The sequence below is a fragment of the Drosophila bipectinata genome, chromosome 2R (genome assembly GCF_030179905.1).
Source record: "Drosophila bipectinata strain 14024-0381.07 chromosome 2R, DbipHiC1v2, whole genome shotgun sequence".
In the NCBI taxonomy this organism is placed as follows: domain Eukaryota; kingdom Metazoa; phylum Arthropoda; class Insecta; order Diptera; family Drosophilidae; genus Drosophila; species Drosophila bipectinata.
Window position 1 is genome coordinate 24,750,983 of NC_091737.1, and position 25,740 is coordinate 24,776,722.

The 25,740-nt window shown below is 44.9% G+C and overlaps 1 protein-coding gene across 3 annotated transcripts; it reads right to left on the reverse strand.

Moving 5' to 3' along the window:
• Positions 1–1,007: 1,007 nt before the first annotated feature.
• On the reverse strand, positions 1,008–25,527 carry cv-2 (crossveinless 2). 3 transcript variants are annotated; one of them, XM_017231810.3, is made up of 8 exons: positions 25,272–25,527; positions 24,416–24,512; positions 12,362–12,728; positions 9,677–9,765; positions 4,935–5,028; positions 4,688–4,870; positions 3,746–3,958; positions 1,008–3,639 (listed from the first exon to the last, which is right to left on the reverse strand). In XM_017231810.3, the coding sequence occupies exons 3-8, from the start codon at positions 12,585–12,587 to the stop codon at positions 2,153–2,155; spliced, it is 2,292 nt and encodes a 763-aa protein (XP_017087299.2). In that variant the 5' UTR covers positions 12,588–12,728; positions 24,416–24,512; positions 25,272–25,527; the 3' UTR covers positions 1,008–2,152. The 3 variants fall into 3 exon arrangements, with proteins under 3 accessions (XP_017087299.2, XP_070134685.1, XP_070134686.1); XM_070278584.1 differs by having other exon boundaries at positions 24,416–24,731; XM_070278585.1 differs by lacking the exon at positions 24,416–24,512.
• Between the last annotated feature and the right edge of the window lie 213 nt (positions 25,528–25,740).

The following is a 25,740-nucleotide window of genomic DNA, read 5'->3' on the forward strand; positions in this document are numbered from 1 at the left end:
TAAAATATTAATAATAGCAATCGATGTTTGTAATTACTGTCCCCATTTAGTTTCTGTGTATGAAGCTTTTCTCCAGAAGAGACGCACATCAATCAGGCATCGGGCATCAGGAGGCGGCAGTGGCAATTGGAAGTGGCATCAACCTGATGATCGGTCGACATTATTGGGGATTCAGTGCACGTGCCCGCTGCGTGGTGCTGCGCTGTATGGCGATACTTTCCTCAATGAGCCATGAGCCATCAGAGCCAAAGCCATTGGCTGGGCCAGATTGTGTTTTCCGTCTAAATCGCCGGCGATCGGATCGCTTGAATTTACGAGCGCCTGATTCTTTCCAAGAATTCCACAAAGCTGGGCCCGCTCGAATTACTGACAAGCTTGCTGGTTAGCTGGGGAATTGGAATTGGTATTGGTACTGATACTGGAATTAAATTTGACCATCCGAGAGCGACCCTAGACAGCGTTGACAATTATTGCTAAGCAAACATGCATAAATTGGCATTGCCTCCAATGGCTAATGGCCATGCCCCGTAATTCGACGCCAGCCAGACTGAGTTTCTTGTACAGAATCCCTCGGACTGTTGGACTCTCGGACTCTCGGCCTCTGGAGTGGCCCTTGGCAACTGTTTTGCCTTCCATCTCACCCGCCCTGCACTTCCTTCCGTGACTCCGGCTTGGACTCCGGCACTCGCTGAGTGCCCTGGAGTCCATTGGAGTCATTGGTGCCATTGGAACCATTCGAGTGTTTGCCGCCACCCCAGACGCTGTGTCGTCGTTCGTGCCTCTGAAACTGATGCCACACACGAGCGAACAACAATAAACACAACTTTGCCGGGGATCCTTCAATTGGATTTGGCTCGTGGATGGGGTACATTCTCGTATGTATTTGATGCAATTCGACGCCAGCTGCTATTCAAATTGAAAGTTGAAAGCAATTGTTTCCTCAACTGGAGCGCCTATTGGGACTTGAGCTTAGTCAAAGCTGAAACCCCCAATCAAACGATTTTTAATTACATTTTTTTGTCTCCATATATTTCAATGTTCATTTTAACCACTTTTTTATTCAAGTGTCATTAGATTTTGTTTTTGTTCTTTTTCGTTTCATCTTTTTTGGGATATTTAAATATATACCATTATTTTACAGATCTTCCAGCCATACATGGTAGTACAATATATAATGAAGTAATTATAGTACATTACATTTAACTTTAAACTCGATTAATCTGGTAAAAGTGAAAAATGGCAAAGAGTTGTCTCCTTTTCCTCTGGTTAAGTGCATAAATAGTTGGCGATAGTAGGTAGGTAGATAGGTAGGTAGGTAGGTAGGTATATTATATAAATATTAACACAGTTTGGGTAAAAATGGGTTAACTCTGCTCTGGGCAATTTGAGATAAGAGGAGTACAAGAGGGTTAAGGGTTAAGGGTATCAAGTAGGAAGTCAAATGGAGCTGGGTTCGTTTTTTTGTTTTCAATTATGAGTGAGGGTCTCTCTCAACTAAGCAAAAATACTGTTTTGTGCAATTCTCATAGTAGTTGGGTCGGATCGCCTTTAATTCCTCCTTTTCCTTTTATTATTTTTAAGAGCTTAAATTTTAAGCAAACATCAAGTATTTCGGCTAGGATTCGCGTTAAGTTCTAAGTACACTTAGCTAAAGCTTAGCTTAGTTTTAGTTGTAGATTTAGTTTAGTTTAGTTTTTAGTTTATGGTTTAGTTTAGCGCAGTGCAGCGGTAAAACACACATACAGGAATATAAATACAAAACAGGCACACAAACAACAGGCTCTCCGAATAAAAACTCCATTACTAAAGCTAAAATAAATAAAACTTAGGCTACACGAAATGGCGAAGGAGATGAGTTCTGAATGCAATGCGAATGCGGGTCTTACACTTGTCTAGATCCCTATAAGTGGTGCGAATGTATATATGTTTTTGCCTACTCCAGAGGACCCTTCTGGCCTAATACTGTTGCCTGGCTGTCCTGGCAAGGGGACTATATCGGCACCCTTTCCAGATACTGCGCTTGTTGGCCGCCAAAAGTATGCTATGAAATGCGCCCCCTTTCAATGTGTATGTGTGTGCGTGGGTCTGGGTGCTTGTGTGTGTCGGTGTAGTAACTAAATGGTGGTAACTAAGTGGTTAACTAATTATAAACTTAATGCAGGGGCGGCGGCGTGCGATCCGGCGCACGGGGATGCAACACTAGGCTGGGATGCTTCCGGGTGAACTCCTTGTCCACCACCTGGTTGTGCTGGCCTCCCTTGGGCCGCCGCCTTCGTTCCTGTTTCCTCCTCAGCTCCTGTTCCTGCAGCTGCTGCAGCTGTTGGCGATGCAACCGGTGCTGCTGTCTCTGCTGCTTCCGTCCGCGGCCCTTCAACCGCGTGAAGCTCGAGTCCCCGTAGTACTCATTGTTCAGATAGCTGGACAAGGTCGTGGCATTCCGTCGGAATCCGCTCGGGCACTTGGTGGCTGTCCTCCAGTCCGGCAGGATGACACCCAATCGCTTGCACTCGTGGGCGTAGGCGGCGAAGCTGTCGCAGTGGCAACTCCCCGAAGGACACTCGCACACGTCCATCCGGCAGGCGGCGATGTAGTTCTGGGGATTCAGACGCTCGTTGCATTCCCCAAACAAATGGGAGACGCTCAGCGGATGGCAGTAGAAGCTGGACATCCTCTTGTCGCAGGTGGGCAGGGCAGCGATGTTTTCACGCTGGCGGGAACAGGACTTGGGGCCGCCCACCTTCCAAGAGTTGGCAAAGTGCCAGACCTCCTCATCGCTGTGGGAGCGGCCGTCCTTGCTGGTGAGATCGTCCCGGGCGCTGCCGTTGAAGTTGCCGCACAGGCCGCACAGTCGTTTCTTGTATTGGGCGGGCACTGTGACCTGCAGGAAGCCGGCTCCATCCCACTCCAGCTGGAGCCCCATTTCGGATCGCAGCATCACTACGCCACCCACACCATCGATGAACCGCTCTATGGTAACGTTCTGTCCTCCGGCCATGCCCACGTAGGGCAGCATGACCCTGGTGCCGTTGACCTTCACCCTCAGCCGCTGGCCGAGATTCACGCGCAGGTTGTGGAGCTTCAGGGTGATCGTTTTAGCCCAACTGGCATGCCGGGTTCCCCTGCCCTCGTTCGTCAGCCGGATGTGGAATGTATTGTCCCTGCAGTCGGCGGCCAGCAGATACTTGCAGCTTCCCTGGAAACTGAAGAACTTGCCATCGAAGGTACGGAAGTGGGGATCCCCAAAGACCGTACACGTTCCAGCCGCCTCGACGCACCGATAACAGCACTCTCCCGGTGGCAGCTTCAGAACCTCGTTCGCCCGGCACTTGACCGCCGGACAACGTCGCTCGGAACACCGGATGGTGCCACCGTTGCAGCGGCAACTGCGGCAGGGTCCCATGTTCCAGGTCTCGTTGTTGCGATAGGTCACGCCCTCCAGACTACACTCGCTTCTGACCTCGGCGACGGCGCAGCGGGGACAGCAGCCGTCCTCCTCCTGGAACTCGGGGGCACACTCCAGGATGGGGCAGGTGGCACGCTGGCACACCGAGGTGCCGTTCAAACAGGTGCAATTGGTGCACCTATCCGGCATGAACTGGGTCTTCTCGTAGTACATCTGTTTGTTGAAGAAGCACTTGCCTGAAAGGGAGTTTAACAAAATGGAGGTATAGTATTAGATTAAACTTTATGCTAGATTGGGTCTTAAAATATGGTGGAAAATTATGTAATTTGAAAACGCACTCACCTGGCACCGTAAATATCTCTCGCTTTTCCGTGCACCTTGGACAGCACTCGTCGGGATGCTGCTTCTGCTTGCTCTTGGGGCACAGCAGGATGGGGCAGGTCTTCTTGGAGCAGGTCAGCTGGTTGTCGCCGCACTGGCAGACCAGGCAGCGATCGTCAATGAAGGGGACAACCTCCTGGCCCTTGGCCACAGTCTGGCCGTTGATCGTGCAGCCTGAAAACCAAAAGAAAATGGTAAAGAAATAAGCCAAGCAATCCCATCAGATATAAGACATGAGGAATCACAAATCAGACATCGGGCACTTATGATTTAGTTTGGTTTGATTTGCTTGGCGGATGGCCAAGAAATTTTCCACAAGGCGAAACGGGTTTCCAAGCGGGCGGCATTTGCATAGGCAGCGTCATCGTAGGACGGTCCCCCCGATTTCGAATCGCCTCTAATATATCTTTGGCTTTAGCTGCGACTGGGTTTGTTTTTGTTTGCTTAGCGGTGAGATCGCAATGCGAATGCGGGACAACATTGTCGCCTTAATAGACAATTTAAAGCCCATAAATAAGCAGCGCCAACAATAACATCAGCCCCCTAAAGAGCACCAGATCAAAACAGATCGGAGCAGATCACCAAACGCTGATCGGAGCAGCACCCAGCCGCATATTGGAATTGGAATGTCCCATGAATAAATCATTTTGATAATAGAGACATAAAAATACTGATTATCTATAGTTTAGGCATTCGACAATTTCAATAAAAAGTAACCCGAATTTGCCAACCAAATTATACGGATATACCTTTTTATAGTGTATTCTTTTATATTTTTTCATTTTCGAAGAAATCATTATGTTTTGGCTCGGCTTTGTCTAACAATTATGAGGCATTAGTGAGGGCTATGGCTAATTTTAGTGAGTGATGCTACTGGGGACTGGTCTGGAGTCTCGAACTCACCTTGACAGGTGGGACAGCATTCTCCGGGGCGTGGTGGCTGCAGCTGATCGTCATCGCACTGGGAGTAGCACTTCTGGATGGTCTCGGTGACGACGGTGGCCACGCACTTGTAGGTCCTGCAGGGATCCTCCGGGTCAGTCCATTCCGCTCCACTTTCATACGGAATGCCCCGGAACATGCAACCTTAAGAAGCAAATTGGATATATTTAGAATCGCTAGTAAATACCCTGATTATGGTTGAACTTACCTTTACATCGGGGACAACAGGAGCCATTTGACCTGTCTACCATATAGCAATCATCAATGGGTGGGCAATTGTTGGAACATCTTACAAATCCATTCTATAAAGTGAGTATAAAGACCATAAGTTAGACTTGTACTAGTTGAACAATATTTTCGAACCCCCGTGGCGTATGCGCAATTTGCTTTAATAGAATGGGCCAGGTAACACTTGTCACAGATCAGTTTATGAGCTTATAAATAGTGGGTGAATACTCTTCCAATAAATGTCTTTACTCGGGGGAATGGGGTTTGAATAGTTACTCTAAAACAATATCAGGGAAAAGGCATGATTTGAGCTATAATTTTCATTGCAAATTCAATTCTTTTCAAGGATTATGCAAATCATTTTAATTTATGCTCCACTAATTTATCCTTAAACTCTAGATTTTCATTTTCTCATTGCATCTCGTTAGTTGATCCCTCGACTGATTGCCTGCCCACCACTACCAGTAACCCAAAGCCAAATCAGCTTAGAAATATATACATATATATGGTAAATGATATAGCAGGCAGGCAGGCAGTCAGGTCGGCCGACCGCCAGACCAGCAGTCCAGCAGACCGGCAGGTAGGTATCTCTATGCATCTGGATTTTCTAGCCATTTGGCTGTTAACGACATGCTGACAGCTGGAGCGGGGAGCATTAGAATTGATGTCGATCATAAGTCAAACTGTTGCAACTTGGCCAGCTTGTGCAATTGCCTTTAACCCTTGAGTGTGCACCAAATCCGAAGCAGCTGTTATTCCACCGCACTGACAGTGACAGGTTAAAGCCAGATTCAGATTCAGATTCAGAGTCAGAGAGCCTGGCTGGTCGTAATAATAGAGCCGCTGGGACCCGTGGAGCCCGCCGCTAATTGTAAATGTATCTATAAATCTAGATAGATGTCGACCAAAAACAGGCAAAATATTTCACTAATTTGTATGCAGTTGCTTCGGAACAATGTCTGCGGTCTCTGTAGATATATAATTGCCATTGTATGGCATCTGTGACTATCTGTGTGAGTATAATTTAGTGCAAGCAAACCAGATTGGATCTCAATTTGGATGGGGCTGCAACGTGCAAAATTTGCAATTGTTATGAAAATGAAAATCTCGAGAGTCTCAGTTTCTTTGGTCTCGGTCTCCAAGCAGCCTGCGAGATTTTTATCATCGTATTAGTTTTAATGGCAGTTGTTAGTTGGAATTTTAATGGCACTTTAGTACGGCATTGTCGTAACTCCCTCCGACTCCCTCTGACCCTCGACAACTACAATAAACTGACAGATTGAATATCACCCTAATCGCTCGCTCTGTCTCGATTTTAGATATAATCCAAGTCAGATCCAAGTGGGTTTAGTCATGAAATCTGACCGCATTTTTCAGCAAAATAATCAATAATTTTGTAGCATTTATTTGTCTCATTTATTGAGACGAATATGAGAACTTATAGAAACTAGTTACACACTTTTTCGCCGTGAAGCTGTTTATGCTTAAAAATTCTTTCTTTCTAATCGGGAACCGGTATAGAAAAATGTTCAGCCAACATGAAAGTTGAAGCTATTTTTTTTTTTTGTATTTTGCGAGAGATTGCTGAAGGCGCCACGATGGCAACCTGAGCTGCTAAGTAGCACCGATGCTGCCGTGTTGTTGCTGCCCAGCGGCAATCCAGTGTATCTGTATCTGTGGGCCGGCCAGTGTGAGTGTGTATCTATGTGTGCCACAGTGGCAGAACCACATTTGCAAACGGCCTCTAACGACCTTGCGTTTGACAAAACATGATCAGTTTTAACACCGTCTCCGTCTGAGCCTCTCGCCTAGTCCCCTCTCGCTCTTTTCGGCCATCTCCGAGTTGGCTTGGCCTGTCTTGGAGTTCCAACCACTCGGCCCGGCCAGGCCGGGGTAGGCCAAGACAGGCCAGCTTGGAGTCTGCCGCTGTAGACACGGAGTGAATATGGTAATGACAGTCTTGTGGTTTTATGGTCATGCGTATTTTGTCACTTGTGGGTTACGGCTCGACTCGGAATTGGCAGCGGACGGAATTGAAATTAAAGTCGGAATTGGTAACACAATCAGTATCGCAGTATCGAAATCGGCATTCGGTATCGCATTTTAGAATGTAGGAATGCCCGAGAATTTGCAGAAATGGAGTTGGCAGACCTGTATGAAAATGTTTTCGCCAAATCTGGTTTGTCTTTGCTCTAGAATTCCATATTTGCAAAAGTGAATTTATTTGGCTAATTCTATGCACAACAAAAAAAGGTCTCTAATGACTCCAATTTGCTGATGTGCCCCTGTTCTCGGTCGTAAATCCTTCATTAATATTAATATGGAACTGCCAAAGAGAAGAGTTCAAATTCCAAGATGCCACTTATACAACCAATCACTCGCAGAATCCTATAATCGCATGTTTACCCATTTCCAGGACGAAAATTTCATTTGCAAATACCCATTCTGGGGATCCATAAAAGTCCTGCTCAATCATTTCTCTCGTAGAGTTGGGGTCTGGGGCTATGGGGTTGGTCGGTATATGGGTATATGGGTTAGGGGTGAACTAACCCGAAAACCGTTTAAATCATAAAGCATTAGAGGAGAATTCAGCGGATTCAGCATAATATTCGCATAAAACCGAATATTTGTAGCCCCACCGAGGGGTGGGTGGCGTTTTCTTTGATTGTCCTTGACGTTTTGGCACTACCCTGGCGAAAACATGTATATGAGCTTGTCTCTACGCAGACTCGTTTATTATAATATATTTTAGACAATAAACGCTGGTCGTAAACTTTCGACTTGAATGGCCGAAAGTAACGAGATACCCATTGAAGAAAGCATTATTTATCGGATTTACGCGTTCAAGCTCCGATTAAAGCTTAACGGTTTGCACGCTCCACTGCGGAATCTTAAGAGAGGCGAAGCACTAAGAGAAATCACACCGGTCTCAGGTTAAATTCCGATTTCATGAACTTTTAATGAGTTGAGGCGACGAATCCCCCGCCAGCGTGCGAGCGAGATGCACCCGGCCGGACCGGAAAGAGACGGAGCTACTGATGGCGCCTTCCCAGTAAGGTGGCGCCAGTATCGTATTTGCCCGCTGTTGCTTTTTAATTTCGGTTACGCCCACTTGACGACGACGGTGGCGGCGACAACAGCATCGGCAGCAACAGTAACCGCAACAGACCCATACCAACAATGGGAATAATAATAACAACGAAGCAAAGCTCAGCCGCAGGCGAAAAACAGATTCAACGATCGATCGATCGATCGATCGGGTCGCTTGGATCGCTGGGGATCGCTGGGGAGCGCTTGAGCGGCGCCAGCGCTCGGACGCTTGCCGCTCAAATTGGAGCAGCGGCGTTTAGCAGCGCTTAGCGCTAAATTAGCGGCAGGCTCACGACAGTCTCACCGAGAAAAATAAAGCTAAGGTTCAATAAAGATCAATTATCTCATTTGGAAACCATATGTATATTTGTATCCCCCTTAAAACCCATAAGCCTTAACTATTAATTACTTTTTTAAAAACCTTTTTTCCAGTTGGTTTTTCTAACCTAAAGACCTTTAAGTCAGAAGTTCCTTTTCAAAAAGATAGGTACTATCTGGTACTCTAGTCATAATCCCAATCCTAAACATATAAAGGTTTTCTAAAATTTAGGAACTATTTAGAATTGGAATTTATTGTATTATTTTAGATAATATTTTCTTGCAAGCATTTCTTGCAGTGTACTGGTAACTCAATGCCCCCAGCCCCCTCCACCTGTTTCTTTCGCTCCCAGCCTCCATCTATCGATCAGCCAGATGAGCACGCGCTAACTTAATGACGACACGAAGACGTCGTTTGAGCCGCGTCAGAAAAGGGGCATAGTGGGGCTTGGAGCCGTAGTGAGGGAGATGGAGAGGCGTAGTAGCTGGCGACAAAAAATCACTGCTGCTGCGGCGGTGGCGGCGCCAAGTGTTTTTCAAACGATCGGATCCGATCGATCCGCATCCGCAGACCTAACCGCCGATCAGCGATCAGCGAACACCGAACCGAATACTCTTGCCAATCCAATGGCGATACGAATTCCGCGATTCCAAGACCGTCCCACACGGCGGCTGATGATTGTCGTAGAGTGCGAAACCCGTTTGACGACCTTGGATCGTAAAAAATCGCGGTATGGGGGTGACATGAAGGGGGATAGAGTGAGAGCGAGTTGGCGAGAGGAGGAAGTGAAGCCAAACAAATGCAAACCATCTCAAACATTTTGGTCAAGTCCACAATGGATATAATATCTTTTTTAAGTACACACAGAAAAAATCGTGCAAGATACATATACTTTATTCTGAGCCTTTTTAATAAAATTTTCTAAAGATTGCTTTGTCTTGTAAGCCGAAATATCCAGAGAATCTTTGGTATTTTTAATTTTGGCAGACTTCTTAGGATGTAACTGCAGTGACACGAGTCTGAATGTCCTGCTGGCTGGACACTGGCGTCGCCCCCCGTCGAGACACTTTCGGATTGAGGCGGGATTTTGGCCAGAAAGGACCAAAGGGGAGGACAAATTACGGAACATGAGATTTATTTTAGCCAGTATGCTCATGTTATTTTTTCATTTCGTTTCATTTCTCTTTAAGTGACTTTTATCGAGGCCAAGAAGGCATCTCCTTTTGCCAAATTTTGGCAAGGACTCGTGGAGCCATCTTGGAGTTGGCTCTGGCAACTTAAAATGTTTAATCAAAGCCCGTTTTCCAACTCACCTGACAGATGCAATTAAAGCACTTGAAGTCCTGATTACGTTTCGCCAATTGGACTTCCTCGCCCTCGTTCGAGCAAGATTCCAGGTAACCTGAAATAATTGTTTAGATTGTGGATTAGTATTGTGCTTATCGGTCGGCTGTTAATCCCCATCCCGGACATTTCCTGCCCCTGACGTTGACTCTTGATGAAATAATACCAAACAAATACAAACAAACAAGACGATTCATTGTACAACGCCGGAAATTGCCCACCGACTGAGATCTTATCCGAGCACGTGACCCAAAATGGACTTCTATCTGACTGACTCCCTCTCTTATTTGTACATTGTATGCTTCTCGATCTAAGACTCGTCTTCTGCCCAGGCAGTTGTGATCTTTTGCTACGGGTCAGTGGGATTAGGCCTCTTTAAGAGCATAAACTTGTGTGATTGAGTATGGTGCAGAGAAAGAAATATTTTCAAGATTCTAAAGTGTTAACTAAAGATGAACAAGAATTAAGAAAAGGTTTTTAAATAAAAAGAATTTTTTAATAATTAAAAATCTCTATTATCTTCTTCAATTTCTCTCAGTGTAAGCACTCTTCTGCCCTGCTTTGTTGTTGTTTGGCTTTTACCTGGCGCTCTGCCGGCGCTTAACTCAAAAGTAGCCAAGAGCTGCATGTTAAACATGTTCCCCAACAGAGACTACAAAAACAAAAACAAGCAACACAAGAGAGGTAATAACAACAATGGGGCAGCAGAGCAAGAGGCAAACGGAAACGCATGCAGAGAGCGAGGTGGAGCAAGAGTGGGGGATCCACGACCCCATCGAGCTGAGCCCGGTCTTCTTCTTCTTTCACAAAAGAGAGGACCACCTGCAATGTGCTGATAAACACACACACACACACAGAGAACACTCGCTACCTCTCGCTCTGGCCAGCCAGTCAGTGATAAATGAAGACGCCGGCGCTAAGCAAGTGGGGCAAGGAGCGGGCGAGGTCGAGAGGTGATCCATTGGAGCTACCTTGTTGTATTCCTCGTTTTCAGGTTGTTCCTCTTCGGATGCGGCGTCTCAGTGGGCGGCTTGGGGATTCTGTTTCTTTTTGTTGTGTTCTGAACTCTTATCGAGGTTCCTCCTACCTGATCTCGGGCCCCTCGCTGCCCTTTCGCCCCCCAAAAAGAGCAATCTGTGTAATTTGGTCGCTTGTTTGTTTTTAATTCGCTTTTGTTCCCTTTGATGATGGACTTTTCACGATTGTTGTTCTTGGCCTTCCTGTTCTCCTCCCAGGGTCCTGCTGGCTCGGCCTCCGCCCCCTTCCTCCAGCAACAAATCATGTGGAAAATTTCCCCCAAATCTGAGAGTTTCTTGACTGCCTCGGAGGGAGACTTTCTATATTCCTTTCTCTTTTCGACTAGAGCAGTTAATGAACTTGGTGGAGTAACCCGATATTGGCATTGCAATATATCTAATTTATGCGATTTTTATTTTCATTTAACACACTCGAAACCCCATAAAAAAGCCCACTCAATATGTTTTTTAGAGGAGCACAGACGCAAAACAGCAAGTCGAATAAAAAAATACCTCTAGACGCGGACAACGCTTGAATATGTTCAGTCAGTAGCTGTTCCCGATGAATTCTTCGATGCCCGGCCCCCTCGGCCAAAGCCACCCCTCCCTCGGCCGTTGGCGTCGCCGACGTTCACTGATTAATCACAGCCGCCGATTAAGCGCCAGCCAGTGGAGGGGAAAGGAGATCGAGCGGGGATTAAAAAGCCTCCGGGTTAAGGGGGGCTGAGGCGGTACTTGGTCAGAGGTGGGGGCAGGCGACGGCACGTGTCCGGCCCCGAATGTGCGACAAGGCGTGCGCCTAACAACAGTACCTAGAAGATACTTTAATTATTCGAAATTGTTGGGTTTGAATCTTTTGAATATTATTGAAGAACTGCGAACTAAATTGGAAGAAATATATCGAAAACTAAGACTTTATCAAGAGTTTAGGTGATTAATATTCGTTGATTGAAGAGTAATGGATAACCAAACTAACCTATAGTACCGCCAAGGGGAAGGTTATAAAGTGCCCCTTCAACTCGAGTTATTCAAAAGCCGATGCTGAGTCAGTTGACAATCTCCAATAAAAAGTTCCGCGGAAAAGCGATCTAAACCGATCACCACAGTTGGCAGTTAAAGCTGTTATAAGCTCGTAAAAATCAGCTAAAATCCATGATTCATAGTCATAAGTCGCATTAAATCCAACAAGCCGCTTAAATGGCCAGTGGGACTAGTTTTTGAATATCTCACTTTTTTCATTTTCGAATTCTGGAAGAATGCCGATGCCGATCTTCATCAAGGCTAGATGAAAGTTTTATGATCGGATTGAACATTAAAGTTATGGCCGAAGAGAAAAATCGGTCATAAAACAATTATGAAATTAGAAAATAGAAGTGATTTTTCTATGGCCGTAAAAAAGGTTTAACTTTTTATGGGAACCAACTTAGGGGTTTCCGAAATTGATTGAATAAAGGCAGAAAACAAAGATTACCAATTAAATGAAGAACTTAATCAGGCGATGGAGCTATAATTCGATTCTAACTTTGATGTCTTGTGGTTCCCCCACTTGGCAGAGTGATCAAGTCAAGTGCCTGCCAAGTGATCATTTCCCGTTTTCAGATCTTAGATGGGTCTATTGATAGACTTAATTGTACTCACCATGCAGACTGTTGCCAGCTCCGGCGGCGACTGTTTGTATTTGGAGAAGGGCGACCAGGATCAGTGCGAGGATAGGAATCAGGATCTGAGCACCGTTCTGGCTAAGCCGCCGCCTGTGTCTTGTTGTCTTCCTGGCCGGTACCGATTCCGAATCCGATTCCTGGTGCGGCTGTCCACTCGAAGACTGCGCAGAAGATTTCCACTGGCCGCTTGATTGGCAACACATTTTCGATTCTTCGCAACCGGTCGATGTTCGCGGAAATCTTCTATTAGTTTTTCCTTGTTCGATTCTTGTTAAATGGCTTTTCCTCGCTTTGATTTGTGATTTTGCTCCGGATGGCTGTTGGTTTTCTCGCGTGAATTATGACTGGAAAGAAATTTTGTATTTTTGGTGGAGAAAGATGACGATCAAGCCGGTTAGGTTTAAAAATAACAGCGCAGCCAACGAAAATAGATTTGTTTGGACGTTCTGCAGGTGTCTTGTACCAATTTGTACCTACAACTTTGTTGTTTCAAATTAAATTTAGAACCGATATATCATTTAATGGGTGTGTGCGTGTGCAACAACTGTTGTTTTGGCTCTGATCTGCCGGCGAACCGGCGATCTGACCCAGACACTTTGCACTTGCCCAGGGTGAGATTTCGGCCAGTAAATCATTTCGTTTTTGGGTTTTACGACGCACGACTCCCGACTCCCGACTCTCGACCGCCCGGAACCCGAGATGTTAGGCCATAGATACGGATACGGATGGCTCGTATCGTAGTATGTATGGGTTCTTTCACCGGGCCGGCCAATTCTGCGAATCATCAGAGCAGCCCTTGGCCCGCCCTCTCAATTGTCGACATCGACATCGAGGAGGTGTTAAGACAACCTGGACATTATTAGTTTTGCGATTTATGGGTGCGTACTCACAAATACGCGTATTTGTATCTCTATCTGTGTATGTGTGTATCTGCGTATTTGTATCTAGGTATCTAGGTGCTGTGTGCGGCTCAGGTAACAACAGATATGAGCCTTATGTGTGGTGGCTCTTTGTTCGACTGGCGGATCATAAAAATGTTAATGATCTTTGACGGGCTGGCGCCAGCCAAGGAATATTGTAATGCTTGTTTGAGTTATAATTAATTTCGATTGTCTTTGTTGTTCTTGTTGCTGCTGGCGCGCATAATATTTTATTATTTGTCTTGAACATTTCGAATTTGCCAAAGATTTGTTGTCTTTCAGCTTCTCTGTGTTAGTTTTAGCGTTTGTTTTTCTCTTTTTATTGATTTCTAGCGGCTTCAAAGTGGCGCCAACCAAATGCCGAACGCACCAAACGCGGATACGAATCTCCGTGAATCACTAAGCGTGTTAATCCCAATCCCCGACGTAATCCCAAGCCTCTGTTCCCATTCCCCATTCCACCTAACGACTTGGGATCGTGTGACACACCCTGCAGCGATTGAAGAGAGCCATGATTTTGGAGCTGGGAGGTGGGCACCCAAATCGGTGCTTGACCCAACATTCGAACAAGTGTTCAGCGTCCAAGAAAAAGCTGATGAGATTCCCATTACCCTCTGGCAGGGCAGCTGCCAGTCCTTTCCACAAAGCCCCATATACCCGCCAAAGTCCCAGTAGCCAGCCAAGTGGGTATCGCTCACCGATTTTGATAAGGTACGAGCTTAGACTACATAGTACACTCAATAATATGTTAATTTCTGCACTTGATAACGCCGCACATATTAACAATAACATATGCACTGATCGACTACGTGACAATCGGTTTAAGTAGTGTTATGTATTTTTTCCGCTACCGACGATTAGCTGCAATTTGTCAAGCGACTGGCCGTTGACAAGGACAATGTAAATCAAAAGTGGGAACTACCTACGAACAGTACTATAATCGGACTCGGACACAAGGAAGCTGTTCTTTGTTCTAGGTTACAAGAGTCGCCGGACGTTGATAAAGTGCCAAGTCTTTAATTAATGGCTCTTTTCAGGAAGAACTATACACAAACGAGTGCTATTTAGATGATTGTGTAACTCTGAGCTTCAATGGGTCTGTGGATTTGGATATGTGGTTCCCCTCCATTCAAGAGCTCTTCGAGTGCCAATGCCAAAATACTGAGTCAAGGGCCTACCCCCCGAAAAACATTGAAGCGCGCGTTGATTTGAATTGGGTTCTCGGCTTATCGTGTGGGTTCGGTTCATTGTTCAGTTCTGAAAATGCCCATGGGCTTAAGCTTTAGCTATATAGCCGCCATTTCGATGTCGGTCGTGCCCCATGTGTGCAGCAAAAGTACGCAATTCCAAAATCGTCAAATCAGTCGACTTTTGAGCCGGGGTTAATGTGCGATTGAGTGAATGAGTTGCCGAGAGGTTGAACCAAATATAAACGGCCCAGGCAGTAGTGGAAATTATCAGGGTATTTAATTTGAGGACTAGTTCCTAAGATATCTTAGGACGGCCCCCCTGTAATGTGTGTAATTGGAGAGCCCTAGAACCCGACGGCCCTGCAATCGGCTGACTCAGAGTCAGACTTTGACGATGTCGTGCCAATTAAAATTGCCGAGGGGCGGTGATTACCTGGCCTGGCGTCCAGACTGGGGGCTTCTAATGGTTGCCCAGTGGCACGGTGGCGCTCTGGCGTCAACCCAACCGGCAAGGCCAGGGCAATTAAGCCAACCCCGGGGTTGGCCGGCCCTGCACAAACTGCAGCAAATTGGTTTGGCTCTGGGTTCTCGTATCTGGGTATACTAGGCCCCCGAAAGGGTTACGCATGGCACGCAGACGGTGTCTAGACGGGGCCCTCTAATGATCGGCGGTAGGTACTAAGTACACAGCAAACAAATGGCTCCCAATATCACTGATAAGTAAGACTATTGCGAACTTAATATTATTTAATATCTAAAAATGGTCACATTTTAACAGAGGAACTTGTAAGAAATATATTTGCTTGAATTGCAAACTTGCTACTATATTTTCGCTGTGTAACTAGCCAGTCAGGTAGGCAGTTTGCCAGTTCTGTCCTTATCACACTCTCGCCATCAGAAATTCCCCTTAAAAGCCTGCCTTCTGCCTCCTGCCAATTACTTTCGGAGTGGACCATGTCGCTGGCTTAATTCAATTAACAGCGGAATGCCGGGCTGCTCTTACAACTCTTACATCTCTTCGAGTTACAGCCAGCCAACATAACCATTAAGCCCCCGAGATCAGTCGTAATCCCCCGCGGGCGGCGCCAAAAACCCAAAGACTTTGGCAAATCATGCAAATTCCACCAGCCAGTCCGCAAGCCAGCCAGCCAGCAAAAGTTACAAGGCACGAAAACGACTTGGGACTTCCAGCTTTTGGAGTCAAAAAAAAAAAAAAAACTCCCCGCAGAGTCAAAAGTCTGATTCCGATCGCTGGAACTGCCGACTGCTGACTGCCTCACTGGCACTGGAAACTAATTTCAATGTATTTGCATATTGAAGGCTGTTTGCCACAACAATGAGATGGCTAAAAACGCACATTTGTCAAATGGCAGGGCCCTTCGGGGCAAGACGTGTTCGAGATTTCAGCTTTATTTGGTACAATTTCGACTGGCAGGGACAGGGGGGACTGGGAACTGGAGACTGGGTCTGGGTCTGGGACATGGACAGAAACTGAATCCGAAACCGAAACTGAAACCGGCGATTACAGCTGCAGCTCCGATGAAGACAAGACCCAAGCCCAAAACTTCAACTCTAAAACGCCAGTCGATGACGCTGACGATTGCCCAAGACAATGGGCCAACAATAAGAGTTAACCAATTTCATGTGCCATCAGGAGGGGACGGGGGGGAAACACGAATGCATCGAACGACATAATAAAGTCACAAGCCAGACAAACGTATAAAAGCTAACAAAGCTATTAGCCATCATCATCATCATCATCGAAGTTGGCCCAGCCCAACTTTGGAGTTCCAGGACCACGTTGGAAGACCTCAAACTGGTCCTGCTTCGCCATCCCTCCGTTCTTTCGCTCCCGATGGGGTAATGCGATTTTAATAGCGTTCGAAGACCATTGCCAAACCGAAAAGAACTTTGCTGAAGGGAACAGAGCCGAACCCAAATGTGCCGGAATAAGTGCTTCATAAAAGTCGCACATCATATAGTTTAATTAAATGAGATTTCTCCACATAATTTTCGAATAAATTTAGTGATTTTCCCCCATGAGAAAATGCCATTTGTCTAAACTCGTTTTCTTTGATTTCAAATGCAAGTTTGAGACGCCGAAAATCTATTAAAATGGTAAGAAAATGTTTAATTTCTAATCAGGTATGACTTTTTAATAGAAATTTAAAGACTTTTTTCTTTTACAGTGATCATGGTACACTAAAAGTGTCGAAAATTGAATAGTTTTTGATTACCAAACATTATGATGAATAAAAACCGAGCTTTAATGGCAATTAGGCCTACCTGATTATGGCTAATACCTACGTTTAAGCCATAACGATATCCCTACTTTGGATTCCTGAGTGTAAACATGGCAAAGTCTATCTTGAAATTCATATTTTCAAATCTGTGAAAACTCCTTTTATAGAGACATATTTTGATCATATGTTTATTGGCGAACCAATCAGCATAAGCCACTTAAATCCAAGCCGTTTTTAGACCTGCCACCAGATTACTCCGATTCGACTCGATTGATATTTTTTCCTTGGCGGCTTAGTCATATTCCTCCAAGAAATCTTGGCCATATAAGCTGACAGTGAGACAAAGTCTGTGCAGAGTTTGTCATGGCCATGAATCATGGGTAATATAAAATGATTTTTATTATTCTTAAATGCTCATTGGGTTCGCTTTAACAAATTATTAATAAACTCGACGATGCCCATTTGGAGGGGGAGAAACTGGACTGGAGGGGCCCGATGCGGATGGGGGGCTGTCAGCGTTAGAGTGCGGGTGCTGGGTTGTTGAAATTTGAGTATTATTAGCGAATTTACCGCAAAATCTATAAATAGCCAAAACAGAACGATTAATTGATACCCAGACACAGAGATCAAGCCTTTTGTTTGAGTATCTGTTGAACTTGTGTGTGTTTGTGGCAACTCCAAAGTCGAACTCTAGTAAAGATCACAAAAATAATGGCACGCCTTGACAGATAAAAAAGACAAAAACCACAGAAATTCCACACAATTTTTATTGTGCAATTATTTAGGCGAAAGTTAATCAAAAAACTACGTAAACGAAATATTCGTTGGCTTCTTTTTGTTTTGCCCAAAAACCGGATTTTATCGATCGAAGATGAACATAGCCGCGATAACAAAAACAAATGCTGTATAGCTGTAAACAATTTTTTAGAAATAACCATCCAACGGGCCAACAAACAAAAAAAAGAAACAGAAACAACATTTTTTTGAGTAGACGATTTACGGGAATTCCAGCGAGTGACGTGCGGAACCCGAATTTAATGCCATTGATGTTGTTGGCTCTTTGGTAGCTGCTTCTGGCACATTTGTTTAATGACAATATATCCGAAAATGCCAGAGGAGGTATAGATGGGAAGATACTTATAGATTTTTGGAAAGAAATGGTAGTATATCTAGCATGGGATTGGTAGTACAGGATGGTTACTATTGGATAACTGGTATAAAAGGCTAAGAATATTAGTATTTCTCCTAATAGGCCCATAAATACCACTCCACTATAGGGTATCCCCACTTCGTTGTACCATTTCCATCAATGCCTTACAAGTTTTGTTTGACTCCAGCAATCAAAATGGTTTTCTCAGGCAAATTTATTGATTAGCACGCAAATGCGAATTGTTTGAATATTTTCAGTTTCTGTTTTGTGGCCAAAAGACCAGAGATTGTTACGGCAAGGGGCCTAGGGAGGGGCACAAACAGGTGCTACGGGGTAACACTTGGGCGCCGTATATATCCGTTCCGTTTTTGGGCCCCAATGGAGCTGATTGGCTGCTGCTGATATGGTTTTTTTCGTGTCATTCTTCGTTCTGGTGGTGCGGCTGCTTGAAATTCGATATGGCCATAAAAAGTTATTAACTCTATATGCGAGTGGCGATGCGATCGGCTGTGCATATGGCGCACAACCAACAACACCAACAAGCAACACCCAACAATCTACATTCTGCACTCTGGATTCAACATTCTGAATTCCACATTCCGCAGTTGTGATTCAGTTGGATGCTATATAGTCTTCGGTCTAGACTTCCGTTTCTTCTTCTTCGGCTTGTTTTAGTTTTTCGTTGTTGTTGCTGTTGCTGTTTCTGTTTCTGTTGGTGTTGCCGTTCACGTTCGTTTCTAGAGTCTTTCGTTCTGGGGCCCTGTTTCGACGCTGGTCTCGTGTTTGGAGATCGGTTATCGCTTAATGTGTCTGTTAATTCACGTTGATGTGCTCATATATCTTAGCTCTGCGATTTCAACGTTCGACTTTGACATGCAATCGTTCCTTGGTTTTCCTACACAGGGGGGTGGGGCTGGCCTGGTGTGACAACTCGACTGTAAGGGGAAACGTGCCTCTGCCACTGACTTTGCCTTTTGACTCTCTGGCAGTGCAGTTGCACTTGATCAGCTTCGTTCGCTTTGATCGTTGTTTATTTGTCTGTCTGTTTGGTTGTCTGATAGTCTGGCTGTTTGTTGTCTTTTGTTTCGTGACGTGACGTTGAACCTGCCACAGTACGGGCAGACGTTGCCCCGTAGGTGTTAATTCAATTACGGCAACAATGTCAGCCCCCAAAACCATGATGCTCCAAATCCAAGTGACAAGCCAGAGCTAACGAAGCGGATCTTGGAGCTGCGAGTTACACAATCGGAAATAGCTGTGTTCTGGTTGGCTAGAGACTTATTTTACAGACTTCAACTTATGTATAACATAGTTTAAAGTTAATCCTTGTCTTGGCACATTTTCTTTCATTAATAATTCATTTCCATTTATGCATATTTTCCTCATCACTTTTCTTGAGCGTCCTCAGCTGTTTTAGAAAACATTGGCTGTCTATTCGTATTCCATTGTTATTGACATGACGATATGGAGGCCCGCAAAGTCATATAAATTAGTCTGTTTATGATTAGAGCTCCAGTCCGAAAGTCAGCGTTGATTTGAAATTAACATATGATTATCACAAAATTTGCTTCCATTTTTTATGGCTGCTAATGTTATTGTTTTTATGTTGTTTTTTGAAAAGTTTTCTTCGTTTTTTGCATAGGAAAAGCATAAATGCACATTAATACATTTGCATACAAATGAGTGTGGTTACGGAAAACTAAAAGCTGTACTAGAGTTGGGGTCTTGGGGGCACCGATTCTCCGCATAATTTGTGTGAAATTGTGACTACAAATTGCTCATCTTAACCCCCTTCCCCCCCACACTCATTCGAACGACAAAAATACATACAACTGTTCGGACTTTGGCTGGCGGCAGGCGATTTATGGGATTTATGGGTGGCCGAGCCAAGCGCCACACGAGGCGCTGTGTTATCAAGGTGCTTTACTACTCCCATTACCAGATCGCCCGGGGAACACTGTCTGCTATGGAGTGTGTGCTTTATGCTTGTGTGAGCCCGCATATATTTTACCGACAATTGAAATAGTTTGTTCTCCTCGGAGACTCGAATTCGCTGCCAAAATGCGGCTGACGTTGTCGGACTGCCTGCCAGGGCAATAAGAATGAATGTTAGTAAATAAATAAATATTGTAAACAAATGTTCATTTTTTGCTAGCTTGGCATATGCGCAGCTATCGCTGTTGTTGCTGTTTTTTTTTTTTGTTTTTTTTCTCCTATATTTGCTGCTGCAACAAATGAGCTTGTCAAGTTAAATGGCACGCACCAAATGCTGTCAGCGAGGTTGCAGCTCGCAAACACACACACACACACACATATAGTGTAGTGCCCCGCGCACACATATGCATTGGCATTGCCGCCATTTTGTCTGGCTGCACTGAGTAAATTGTTGCAATTGCTGACTGTAAATAACCCGAGCACAATGTGGCACAACACGGCGTATTAGTAATCTAGTTTATTTCTGTATAAGGCAGAGTCGATGGGGTGGCTTCCAAGCCGCATATTTTGCAACATTCGCTCGAAAGCAGTCGAAAACTTTGATTTTCCTTCCGTTCTAAGTTCTGGATTATATTTGGGAAGAACGTGGCCAAGAATATCTACTGCTGATACCCACTAATCATGAGTTAGCTAATTTTAAAGCTAGATTCTTTAAGAACACTTTCCTTAAAGTCCCTGAATCATGCCCCAATGTTGAGAAGATAAGGTTCTACATCGTCATATCCATTGAGAAATATTTACTTAAATCATGTACAATCACTCTTTTGTAACTTCCCTTATTTTATCCAAAACCCCCTCTTTATGCAAACACATGTATCGTATATCCCTCCTTGAAGTAATCGCCGAAGTACACGCCATTAAGTCTGGCACAACCAGCTTCGAAAGATATAGTATAGACCAGATACCAGGGAGGGGGATGGCGGAGAGCTGTCTATTTTTAATATCTTATCAGAGGAATTTTTATTAGCTTTGCATTGTTTGGCAAATATTAATTAGTTTCTCTGATTGTATAGTATCGTAGTACTCGTACAGAACAATAAAAGGTAAATGGCTAAACAAATCGGTTAGTGTTTGTGGGCTGTGGGCCCCAGTTGCGTGTCATGGCGAAATAATCATTGACAAAAGCCTGTGACGCAGAACAGCACCCCTTCTGGATTCCCTTTTTAAATTCCAGCTGGGTGGGATGGGGCGAGGGTGGCGATGGTGGGGATGGTTGCCTGGTGTAATTGCAATCGAGAGACAACGCTGTGATGACGCATGCTTTTTCTCAGTGTGTGTGTGCTTGGGAGTGTGTGTGTGTGGGCCTAGACATATGGCGACAAAGAGGCTGACGTCATAAGCCATCCATCCAGTGGGAAATGGAAATTGGAAATAGAGGCTGGCAGGCAGAGAAACAGCCAGACAGACAGACAGACGGAAAGACAGCCTTATAGACGGAGAAACTACCCCCAAATGCGTGTCAAGACTTTGGACCCACCAAAGTGGGCACTTGGCCCAGTTGCCTCCGCACCACTTTGCACAGCTGCACCACAGCCATAGCCATAGCCATAGGAATCGAAATGGCAACAAAACAGACAACAGCACTGAGGTAAATAAATTGATTTTGTTTCTAGTTTAGTTGGGCCTTGCTCGAGGCTTTAAGCCAATACAAATTAAAAGAGTCCACTTGTATTATTTTCAGTGCAGCAACACAGCAGCAGCGGCAGTGGCAGCCGCTTCATGTCCCACAGCCCCACATCCCACGCAGGCAATTAAGAACGCGACTTGGCTATTGGGTTACACTTAAACTTCACTTGGCCGTTCGGTTTCGTTTTGTAGTCAGCATTTAAAATTATTTATTAGAAGCAACAGTCGGACAGGCGGTGTCACATGGGGTGGCTAACCGTGGAGGGGGCTGGTGTGGTGGAGGGGCCAAGACAGAGAGCGTATCAAATGTTTTGCTTTTTTTTTGTTGCTCCTCAGTCTCAGTCTCAGTTATTTTTTATTTATTATTATTTTTTTTGTTTTCTGTTTTGGGTTTTGCCAAAACGAAACGAGCCAAGCCGGCCCAGGCTTGTTTAAAAAATAAAATAAAATAAAAAACTAAAAGGGGGACGGGGACTATCGTCTGGCGCTTGGCGACAGCAATTTACCTTTAAGCTAAAATGCAAAAGTGTGCGTGGAGCAGAAGAACCAGCGGCGGAAAAAGTAGTCCCACCACACAATTACCCCACTAGAAGGTGGCTCTCGAGAGGGGCAGCTACCGGGACTGGGAATCGGACGACTATAGCTGGACCATCTCTATAAATAAGCCGATGGAGTCGCTGCCGAACAAGCTGAACCATAAATCATAAGCAGACGCACGAGTGTCGAGTTATTATGCGATCATATTTTAATTGCCGGATTATTATTATGCAGGCAGTGCCACAGTTTGTACCCCCTCTTGGGGCAGCATAATCAACCGCAAGCCTACAACTGTCCGGCAAACAAACAAAACACCTGCAAAAAGTCGTCAGTTGCAGGTCCACAGGTGAGTGAGCGGATTGCTGATCGTCCAGCCACAGACTCTGGTACGGAGCAGACTCGAAGACCCGCTAAAAGATTGCAGATCCCAGATCCAAGATCCCCGATCACAGATCGCAGACCGCCTGGCTCTACGCTCGGACAGGTGCGTGTACGTGGTCCGAGGGGCCTGTCGGGGGGACTTGATGGCCAGAGAGAGTTGCAACATGAACTACTATATCACAAGGATGTCTTTAAACGAAGGTTGTATGCTCTTGGTGGAATTATAAAGTATTTTTATCTCAAAGTTGTCAAGAGAAATATGCTCACAGGATCTTGTACAATATACCCTTTTAAAAGAAACCCCAAAGCCATCCACCAGTTAAGATGCCCCTTTGCCAAAGTGTATAGATTGTTTTTTGAAACCAAATTCACATGCAGTTTATAGTTGTAGTTGCAGTTGTTGCTTGGTTTTGTTGTTGTTTTGTGGGCAGAAGGGGCAAACGAGTTGGCCCCGTCGCCTGCACCGAGGTGTGTGTGTGCGAGAGTGTGTATGTTGGCCGTTGTCAGTTGGCAAAACTGGTATGGTTGCATTTTTATTATAAAGCGAACAGAAACAACAGCAAAAAAGCGACACCTAGGCAGAGTACGGGAAAGTCCGTCGGTTTGTCTTGTCATGTCGGGGATCAGGAATCGGGAGTGGGGAGTGGGGAATGGGGGATAGGGAATCGGGAATTGGGAATCGGAGGGGACTAGAACCAGGGATCGGGCCGGGTTACTAGGAATGGGGTCTGTCATCCATGGCCTGGTGTGTCGCCTGTTTAGCCGAGTACTCCGACTTCTAGTCAGACGTTTGTTCTATGGACATTTCATGGACATGCCGGCGCACATTCGCATTAACCCATGTGGCTTTAGCTCCTCCCTGTCCTACTCCTTCCCAGCCCCCATTCCCCGCTCCGAAAGCGCAGTTATTACCAGCATTTCTTAAGCTTTATTGCTTCTTCTGTTTGCGTTTCGGCTTGTGTCTTAGCCCCGGGAGTAGTAATTTGTATTTGTGTCCTTTTTCCCGGTCGCTCCTCCTAATGAGCCGGTTCATTGTGTTCTGTCTGGCTCTGTCTAGGATAATACTTTTTATGGTTATGTCAATGTAATACAGGAAATTGCCAGCGATTAGCTTAGCGACAATTCAACTTGCAACTGCAATCGCAATTGCAGTTGAGGTTGCTGTTGCAGTGGCAGTTGCAGCTGGTGGAGTGATTTATCAGCCAAGTCAGGCACTTGGCCCGTATTTATCTGTATATCACAGCGAGATATTTGACACATCGTTACTAATTGGTTAAACAATATGTCTCACCGCAGTGATTCATGCCCGGCAACAGTTGAAGTTGGCCATTTCCATGCCCACGACACCCCGAATACCCCAAAATGCAGTCCAAGCCCGTGTTTAATCGCTCAATTAGCTGGTGGCTCGTTAAGCGGCTTAAAGTCACTCCAAATTCTAGATATTCGAAATGTTAGATTGCCATGCCGGAGGGGAACTGTGTGCAGTAAATTTCCGCCTCTTACAAAATTGTATGCAAATGTTCTCGATTAACTACTTGCCAGGCGAAACATATGTTTGTTCGTCCACTTCCAGCCGTAATTTGAGTTGTATTTGATTTGTAGTCGACTCGGGCAGTCATAAATTCTAATGGCAATAGTGGTATATATGGGCAGGTCCAATAAATTTCCAAAATATTTCCTCAGAGAGAACGAGAGTTCTGGGTAGCTCGAGCCTGGGGGAACTGAGAGCCCCCCGAATGTGATAATAGAATCCAAACAATTAAACAATTTTCGCAAAATGTTGAAACAACAAAGGCAGATTGCACACACACCCACCCACAGGGAGAGAGACACACAGATAAGTGGGAACGAATGTTTATATGTTTCGCATTCGCATTCGCATTATAATAAAACAAAATCGCGAAATAGCAACAAAGACCGGAGAGGTATTGCCCGGAGAGGCAGAGATTAATTACAAAGGAATACTTTAAGTAAAGACGCAAAGTTTACCCGTAATTACACTTCCAGGTCCGAGGATGAGGCGGCGTCGGTGGTGGGGCTATTGGCGGTACTGACGCTACTGACGGTTCTGATGGTTCTGACGGTTCTGGAGGAGGTGGTGGCAAGAAATCGGCGGCAGCAAAAACAGAATCGAAAATTAATTATGCTTGACATGTTGCTGCGATCATCGCTGTTGCTGTTGCTGATGTTGCTGCTGCTGATGTTGTTATTCTTTTTGGCCTAGAAGTTGTTTGTGTTATTGTTGTTGTAGTAGGCCGATATGAATCGCATTTTCAATTGCCATGTTTGTGTCTATTTCGCGTGTCTCGCAGCGGGAAAGGGAGAAAAAAACGCAAAGACAGTGACAGGAGATGGTGGAGCGAGACGGGAGGGGGGGCACTAGAGAATTCTCACTGGCGCATAATTTATTTGAGCCGGCGCGCGCCTTTCATTTCAATTTCCATTTCCATTTCAATTTCAATTCGATTGCGAGTATTTCGTTCGTTTGCCACACAGATTACGCATACGCCACGTTGTGTTCGCGCGACCGCTGCCTTTTGCTTTTTTTGAATTTGAGTTTGAGTTTGATTTTGATTTCGATTTTGATGCTGATTTTTTTCTGCCTCTGCCTCGGCTTCACGCTATAGCTGTCAAAGGTTCAATTTTTTAGCTGCGCCGCGAGTGCAATTTGCATTCAATTCAATGAAATTGCGCGCCAATTCCCATTTGCCTCAGCACTCCCAGCGGGGTTTTGTTTCAAATTTTTTGTTGTTATTTTGTTGTTAAATGGGGAATAAAAAGACGCAACAGCCACCGCACACGCAGAAAATCAGAAAATCGAGCTAAGCCCGTATTAAAAGCTCACCGTGTTGATAACAATTTCGGTCTTGTGTTTTGTTTTCTTGTTTTTATTTTATTTTTTACGACCACTTTTTAATTATAATTGGTTTCTTTTTGATTTTTGTCAGACGAGCCTAACGATCTGCTAATCAGAAAACGTGAAAATTTCGCGCGAATTTTCCCATACGAGTCGAAAAAATGTTTTTTAATTCCTGGCCAGCAATTCGAATCACTTCCGAGCGTTTTTAGTCGCACCAAAATCGCACCCGCTCGCCGGCACACTCCATTCGAAACTAAATATCTTTTAAACTGAGATACTTTATTCCGTTCGATGCGAACTCAAACTTGGTTCGAGTTCGGAATTTTGGTTTGACGAGCGCCAGTGTTGAGACATTTCGCGCGGAAATTCCATTATAAAAAATTAAAAGAGTAAAAAATAAATTTTTTAAATTGATAATTAATTCTTAATTCCATTAAAAAATTAAATTCCATTA

Excerpts from the sequence above, each read along its gene's own strand:
- cv-2 (XM_070278585.1), bottom strand. The coding sequence starts at position 12,587 with ATGTGTTGCCAATCAAGCGGCCAGTGGAAATCTTCTGCGCAGTCTTCG. Across the intron at positions 5,029-9,676 it reads GCTTTAATTGCATCTGTCAG|AATGGATTTGTAAGATGTTC; the intron begins GTGAGTTGGAAA and ends CTCACTTTATAG. Across the intron at positions 3,959-4,687 it reads ATGCTGTCCCACCTGTCAAG|GCTGCACGATCAACGGCCAG; the intron begins GTGAGTTCGAGA and ends TTTGGTTTTCAG.